The following is a 7,660-nucleotide window of genomic DNA, read 5'->3' on the forward strand; positions in this document are numbered from 1 at the left end:
TTGGTGGTTAATGTGTTCCCTTGCCTCCAGTTTTCTGTAAACTGGTAGTTAGGTCTAGAGTCTTGATCAGATTCCAGCTTTATTTTGTGAGACTTCATTGACGGCATGGGGCTGTCGATCAGAGGCATGTAATGTCTCTTCGGTGATTCGAGCAGCCATTGATCAAAGTCTAGATCCATTATTTCTTAAGGTTTGCAAAATGGTGGTATTCTAAACCTGTCATCCAAAGAAACATTAAGCTCGAAGCTTCTTTTAATGTCCTGGCAAAAAGGGCTTCTCAGAGGGAAGAGGGGACCATGCCCTGAATCTTTCCAAAGAGAGGGTACTCTTGGTAGGGAGGAATATGAGTTGTTTCGTGCCCACTGGAGGTCTAGGGTCTGGTGAGCTAACAGTTGGCTTTACTGTGTGTGACAGCCCTGCCAAACGGAAACCTGAGGAAGACCCTGAAAAAAGCAAAATCAGATGATTCTGTCGATGAAGAAGAAAAAACCAGGTAGGGCTCGCATTTAAGTTTCTTAACTCTGCCTTTTTTTGGTACACTTGCTGGTAATTGTGAATTTATACTTGGTCTGCTATGGACCGTAAGTGACTGAGAGGGTGTTAGAACACATCCCTGGACCCAGGGCAGTACGAAGTGTATTATGGTTAGACCCGAGGACTCAGCAGGCCCATAACTTTGGTCTGTTCTCTCCTGTCTACCTTCCTACGTCTCCAGCTGTCAAGATTTGACAGTCGAACCAGCAGATGTGATGTGTTCAAAGCATTTGCTTCTGATGTCAGATAAGCTCCTTTCCCACATCTAATTTCTCTATAAAAGCAGAATTGTCGTGTTATTATGTGTATTGTAATAATGCTGCTTAGACTTTTTAGGTTAGAAAACTGGTGGCTTGCCAAAGACCTCCAATATAGAAAATGTCAGTCTCTAGCACTGTCCCATGTGACTTGAGGGGCAAACCTAGATAATACCAGATGGTCACACGCTATCTATTTCATTCCTGCCACAGGATTAGCTGTGTAAGTCAGGAAGTCTGTAGGTTTACAGGTGGGTAGTAAATGCCCTGTTACCTGCTAAAGATGAGTATCCGTGGTTTGCTCTAAGGCAGGGTTTCTCAACCAAGGCATTGACTTTTGGGGCCAGATAAACCTTTGCTGTGGTGTGTGAGTCCTGTGCATCGTAGAGTGTTTAGCAAGGTCCCGACCTCTACTCACTAGGTGCCCGTAACATTCCCTCTCTCTCCTCCCAGTTGTGACAAACAAAATCACCTTCAGACTTTCCCAGATGTCCCCTGGGAGGCACAACTGCACTCAGTGAGAAGCAATGGACTCAAGGCTACCAATATCTTTGAGGTAGACTTGACGTCCTGTTGTAAAAGACATACTCATTCTCCTGTTTTTATTTTGGAAATTAGATGCCACTGTTCATGATCCTTATTCAGATGTCTGTAATTAAGTTTAGTCAGACTACCCACTCACAGGTGGGACACTGAGACAGAGGGAAACAGCTTGTCCAAGTCACATGGCCACATCCCTTGCCTCCTAAGAAAACGTGTCACAAGGGAAAGCAAGCTGGCTCTTGTAATATTGACACGTCTTTTTTTTTTAAACAAATGTGCCAGTTTTAGAGTTGTTCTTTGCCCTCTAACCTTTTGGAGGGCTTACATAGCCTTCAAGCTTCTAAAGAAACGAACTGGGGCACTCTTTCCCAAGCAGGAAGCAGTTTCACTGGCAGTGTGTGAGAGGCCTTGGGGACTTGGAGGATGAACACTTGTCGAAACAGGGTTTATCCCGATATGCTAGAGTAAGGCTCAGTGCACCACACCGGTGTTATCAGGTGGTGTTGGTCAAATAAGTAGTACTACAGAGAGAATCTTACTTTAGTCAATTTAAAGTTTTGAGATCTCACTATGTTTTTTAAAACAGGTATTAAATACATGCATTTGGTAAAACAGTACAAAAGGCTGTTTGGTACATAGCAGCCAAAGAAAAACAATGTGGCTATTCCGTGCTGAGCTATGCTGTGAGCGTTATCAAATAGATACTGGATTCTGAGGCCTTTGTTCAGGAACAAAAAAGAATATAAAATATCTCATTACCACAACTAAGGAGCTGGCCTGTGGCAACTAAGACCCGGCACAATTAACTGACTAACTAACTGACTATTTTTTAAAATCTCATTAATAGGTATTTAATATGATTTTTAAAAATTTATTTATTGATTTTATTTATTTATTTTTGGCTGCGTTGGGTCTTCCTTGCTGCGTGCGTGCTTTCTCCAGTTGCGGTGAGCGGGAGCTACTCTTCGTTGCGGTGCGTGGGCTTCTCATCGCGGTGGCTTCTCTTGTTGCAGAACACGGGCTCTAGGCGCGCGGGCTTCAGTAGTTGGGGCACGGGCACGAGGACTCAGTAGTTGTGGCTTTTGGGCTCTAGAGCGCAGGCTCAGTAGTTGTGGCGCACGGGCTTCATTGCTCCGTGGCGTGTGGGAACTTCCTAGACCAGGGCTTGAACCCTTGTCCCCTGCATTGGCAGGCGGATTCTTAACCACTGCGCCACCAGGGAAACCCGAGCTCTAACCTTTTAAAAAATGTGTTCCTTCCACCTTCATGGAGCAGGCGTAGGGGATGGGGAGGAGTGAGAACCCGATTGGCAGGGGTCCGGTCGCAACCCCGGAAGGGGACGGGGGAGGATCTAAGAGGTGGCACTGGGCCACAGTCGACCCCCAGTGACAGCTAACAGCTGCACTGCTGCCCCTTCCTGCCCCAGGACCTGAGCTCAGGTCCCGGGGCGGCTGGAGAAACGCACTGGTTTTGGTGAGATGCTCTTACTTACTGTGTGGAGCTGCTCCGGCTGCCCTGGCGCCCACACCCCTGCAGGCCCTGTGCCCGTCCTCCCTGCCCCCTGCCCAGGGCTCGGGGAACAGCAGTCTCTGTGGGGCAACCTGCTTCCAAGTCCTTCAGTGACCACGGAGGAGTGGGAACGGGCTGGGCTGCCGGGGAGCCTGGGCATGCAACACCTGAGCTCAGCCCTGGGGGCTCACGTGAGGGCAGGGGCTGGGGGGTGCGGGCGGTGAGCGGAGGGGCCTCCAGCCGGCGTCAGCCTGGGCCCTGGACCCAGGGAAAGGCCTCACCCTCTCAGTCCTGACCTGCCGCTCGGGAACCCTGTGGCCCACCAGCCCGAGGCCTGTGGCGCCCGCCACGGACTGCCTGGCACACGGCTGGGGTGCCAACGCCACACCTGGATTTTGCACGGGGACCATCTGGGGGCTCGGTGCATGGGAAGACGAGCAGCCCCCAGGCCCCGACACGCCCCTTCCATATCCATCGAGAGGTGCCTGATGGAAGGCCGGCTGTGCTCCTTTTCGAGCCCCAGGGAATTCACACGGACAGCCCTCCCGGCCACGGGGTGCCTGCCCACCGGCTCTGGGCCTGCGACCAGCCCAGAACACAGAAGGCACAGAAGTGGGTGCAGGGAGCTGAGCCGGGTCTGCAGAAGGGCAGACACCACAGCCTGGTCCACAGCCGACTGGCCCAGGGCGGGTGAGAACGGGCGGGCAGGCTGAGGGGAGGACAGAGTGTGGCACAGCCTGCCCGCCTGGGCCACGGGGAGAAGGTCGGGGCGCTGCCCGCGCCCTCGCTCCGCTGCCTGGCGTCCTTTGTGGGGGCGAAGGGCCAGAGGCAGGGCTCCCGAGGAGCTCAAAGGCCAGGGAAGGACACACGGGACGGTCCAGACCCACCCTAGCGCTCCAGTGGGGCAGCACCCTCTCTGAATTCCTACTGCCACCAAAACACATCCCTAAGGCCTTTGGGAAGAATCGCTAGGACCCAGGAAGGCGGCCCCTTGCTGTGGTCCAGACTTCACCAGCTGCCGATGAGCGGAGGGAGCCAGCCGGCCGGCCGTGAGCAGGAGGACAGGACACGGGGACAGGGACAGCCACAGCCGGGCTTCCCGCAGCTGTGCCCACCGCCAGAACCGGCTGCAGCCAATCACAGCCCCCGAGATGCCAAACAGTGACGGGCAAGAGGCCGGCAGGAAACTGACACCCCCTCACTGGAGAGCCTGCCCGGTCGGGGTGCGGGGCACCATCCCCGTCTGAACTCACCCCACAGCTCAGCCGTCTCCCAGTGACCCAGACGCGTCACCACGGCCCCAGGGCTGATCCCCGACCAAGGTCAGAACTCCCCCCAGTGTGACGGCCCCCATCCCGCTCCTGTGGTGGAAGGGACAGCAGGCAGAGACCAGGAGTGGAGTCTTTTTATTAATGGCTGCGTTTTCAAAGAACCGTTTTGTTACCAGGAAAGCTCCCCAGGAAGGGATTGCATTAGTGCAACAAGGGGGAGCCTTGATGCCAGGCTCTCCAGACACTTCCAGGTGGAGACTTTTGGCCTAGGCCGGCCGCCAGGGACTCAGGGGCTGGGAGGACACGCGGCCCCTCCCCCGCCCCAACGGGGCGCTAAGGCACCCGGCCCGCCTGGGTGGGCAAAACCCCGTGCCGTCAGCAGGCCGGCGGCTTGCAGCCCTCAACCTGCAGCCCTTTGCTCAGGAGGAAGGCGTCCTGCGTGGGGTCGCAACCCAGGAAGAGCTTCACCATGCCCTTGGCATCCTCGGAGCCCCCTGGCCTCAGAATGCAGCTTCTGTAGTCCATGGCAACCTGCCGAGAGGGGGCGGGGCTGCAGGAGGGTGGAGCACCCCCTTCACTGAGGGTGTGGGTGTGGCCACCTCTGCTGTGACTCAACAAAGGGCAGGGGAGCAGGAGGTCCAGGGCAGGGCCCTCAGAGCCTGGCAGGCCCAGGCGGGCGGCACAAGCATCTAGGCCCAGGCCAAGGACCTCCGTGTTGGTCTGCGCGGCAGGACGGCCTCTCACCTTGCCACTCAGGACGCCCTCCTGCTTGAAGCGTGTGTGGAACGTGTCCGCGGAGTACACCTCGCTGCACAGGTAGCCATAGGACTGGGCGTTGTATCTTCCTGCCAGGCGGCCGAAGGTCGCAGGCAGGTGGGTCCCTGGGACACACGCGGAGAGGCTCCTGCCCGGCCCCCTGGCCGCTCCGTGCCCCTTCCCCAGAGCGGGGGCCTCAAAGCAGCCCTGTCTGAGTCCCCTGCCACTAGAGGGAGTATTGGCCCAACACTTCTAGAAAACGGGGACCTTGCGGGCAACTCAGTGGAGGGACACAAATCAATCTTTGCCGACTTTCTGCTGAAGCTCACGAGGGTTCACCCCTAAGCCTCTTACAAGGTCAGCTGCCGAGGCTCCGAGGGATGAGTCAGGGCTCGCCCTCCAGCACGGGGAGAGCGCGGGTTAAAGCGCTCACGAGGGAGTGAACCGCGTGTCCGCACCGACACGCACGGGCAAACCTCGTCGACGCGTTCCGTCCGGGCTATGAAGCCCTCTCCTGCCTCTTCCAGGCTCTCCAGAAAGCACGTGCAGATACGCCCACCCCACCCTCGGACTCCGCGGGCCACAGCTGGAGGGACCAGCCAAGGAACCGAGGCAGGAAGAGGCCAGAGGTCACCGGGCCTCGGCCAGAGCCTGTCAGTCGGTCCCCTTTCACACACCACCAGACGATCCTCTTGACCTGGGCAGTAGCCGCCAACCGACCGCTAAGGTGGGCCCGGCTCGCGCTTGGCTACCTGGCATGGCTGGGCCCCCGAGGATCTCCTGGCAGAGGTGGGCATTCTCCTGGGCCGGGTCCGCGGGCGTCTGCGTGTGCAGGGCCTGGTCCACCTCGGCCAGGACGATCTGGCGCAGGTTGAAGAGGCCTGGGGGGCGGGAGGAAGGAGACGGGGGGATGGCACTGTGTCCAGGCCGCGCTTTCCAGCCGGGCGGTCCGGGCGCCCCCTTCCCTTCCCTCGGCCCGGCCGCACCTGGGTTGGCCTGCCGGGACTTGATGAGCTTGTCCCGCAGCCCCTGGGGGACGGCGCTGCCCGTGCCCCACCGAGACTGGCAGCAGCGCCAAGGCCTCACAGGGTGCGGTGCCCCGGCCCCAGAGCCTTCCCTCTGGTTCTCATCACCGGCTGTCACCAGACTCGCAGGCAACGTGCCTTTCTTTTCTTTTTTCTTTTTTCCGGCCCTCAGCCACGCAAAGGGGTGAAGCCCTGACACTCGCTGCCACGTGCATGGACCCTGAGAACACGATGCTCAGCGAGAGAAGTCAGACACAGAAGGACACACAGGGTGTGACCCCTACTGAGGGGAAACGTCCAGAACAGGTAGATCCACAGAGTCAGAGTGGGTTCCTGGTTGTCAGGGCCTGGGGAGGGGAGGGAGTGATAACTAAGGACGTGAGGGACATTTTTGGGGTGATGGAAATGTTCCAAAACAGGGCAGTAGTGATGGCTGCACAGCTCAGTAAACTGTCCCCACGCGCTCCGGTGCAGCCTGTGAGAGCATCGCTCTCAGGACGAAGGGCTGACCGCAGGAAGACTGAACGAGCAGTGGGTCCTGGGCCCAGACGCTCAGCTGGGGCCCCCCCCCCATGGCGAAGTCACTGGGACTTGCTGAGCCTCCACGGAGACTGGCAGCAGCCCCAGGGCCTCACAGGGCGCGGCGCTCCCGGCCCCAGAGCCTTCCCTCTGGTTCTCATCGCCGCCTGTCACCAGACTTGCATGCAACGTGCCTTTCTTTTCTTTTGTCTTTTTTAAGGCAACTCTTGAGTACATGTACTTAACATGCAGGGAACCAGTCCTGACTCCTTGATCTGGGGCTTCCAGCCTCCAGAGTCTCGAGGACATCCATTTCTGTTGTTTACGCGCCCAGTGCGTGGGCTTTGATGATGGAAGCTGACACCGAGGGCGTCGCCACAGTGCGGGGTGACATCAGCGGAAGAATCCCGTGGCGAGGGCCTGCCTGAGGACCACGCGCGCCCGGGCCCTCCCCAGCCCCTGCCGCAGCCCCGCGCCCGCACCCACCTGGGAGCGGAGCTGGTGCATCGCTTGCCAGAACTCGTGGAAGTAGGTCTCCAGCTCATCGTGCTGCAGCAGGGAGGGCGGGTCGGGCGTGGGCTTGGTGAAGTTGGCCACCATGGCCACGATGGCGATCTGGCGGCTCCCATCCTGCTGCAGGCAGCCCGGCTGCAGGCCGAAGCAGGCCGTGTGCCCGGACTTCCCTTCCCTGGGGAGGGACGCGGGGTGAGGCCCAGCTTCCGCAGAGGAGCTCCGGCCCACGGCCGACAGGTTCCCGCACGCACGCACGCACCGAGGGTAGAGGTCCAGGTAGAACTTGCCGATGGATGACCTTGCCCGAGGCCGCGTCCCGGACCGTGTAGAGCCTCACGTCTTCGTGACACACGTTGGCGCCCTCCTCCAGGTCGAAGGTCAGCCCCAGCAGCTCCTGGGAGATGCCCAGCAGCCCGCGCGTGACCACCTGCATGGGGAAGGACTCATTGAGCAGGTACTGGTCCTCGTGGTAGCGCGTCTCCTCTCCCTGGTTCATGTAGTAGCGCAGGTCCCAGGTGTTGATGGGCCCGTCAAAGTGCAGGCCCCGCCTCTGGCACTCGGCCTTCTTTAGCTCCAGGATCACGGCCGCTCCTGCTCCCCGAGGGGCTTCAGCTTCTGGGCCAGCTCATTTGCGGGCGGAGGGGAGAGGCTCGGCTATGTCCCTGTGGCGGCCCCCCCAGCCGCCCCCCACCCTGCGCCCCTCGAGGCAGAATGAAGGGTCCGGGAAGGTGAC

The 7,660-nt window shown here is 58.7% G+C and overlaps 1 protein-coding gene across 1 annotated transcript in view; it reads right to left on the reverse strand.

Moving 5' to 3' along the window:
* Window positions 1-4,211: 4,211 nt before the first annotated feature.
* LOC118892597 (thimet oligopeptidase-like) overlaps window positions 4,212-7,660 on the reverse strand; it is a 4,778-nt gene continuing 1,329 nt past the window's right edge. Inside the window, 8 exon segments of the mRNA XM_036847341.1 lie at window positions 4,212-4,645; window positions 4,859-4,995; window positions 5,623-5,751; window positions 5,857-6,129; window positions 6,810-7,102; window positions 7,187-7,218; window positions 7,220-7,512; window positions 7,515-7,551. Of these exon segments, the coding sequence (XP_036703236.1) occupies window positions 4,490-4,645; window positions 4,859-4,995; window positions 5,623-5,751; window positions 5,857-6,129; window positions 6,810-7,102; window positions 7,187-7,218; window positions 7,220-7,512; window positions 7,515-7,551 (1,350 nt within the window). The 3' untranslated portion in view covers window positions 4,212-4,489.

This window comes from Balaenoptera musculus, chromosome 3 (assembly GCF_009873245.2).
Source record: "Balaenoptera musculus isolate JJ_BM4_2016_0621 chromosome 3, mBalMus1.pri.v3, whole genome shotgun sequence".
In the NCBI taxonomy this organism is placed as follows: Eukaryota; Metazoa; Chordata; class Mammalia; order Artiodactyla; family Balaenopteridae; genus Balaenoptera; species Balaenoptera musculus.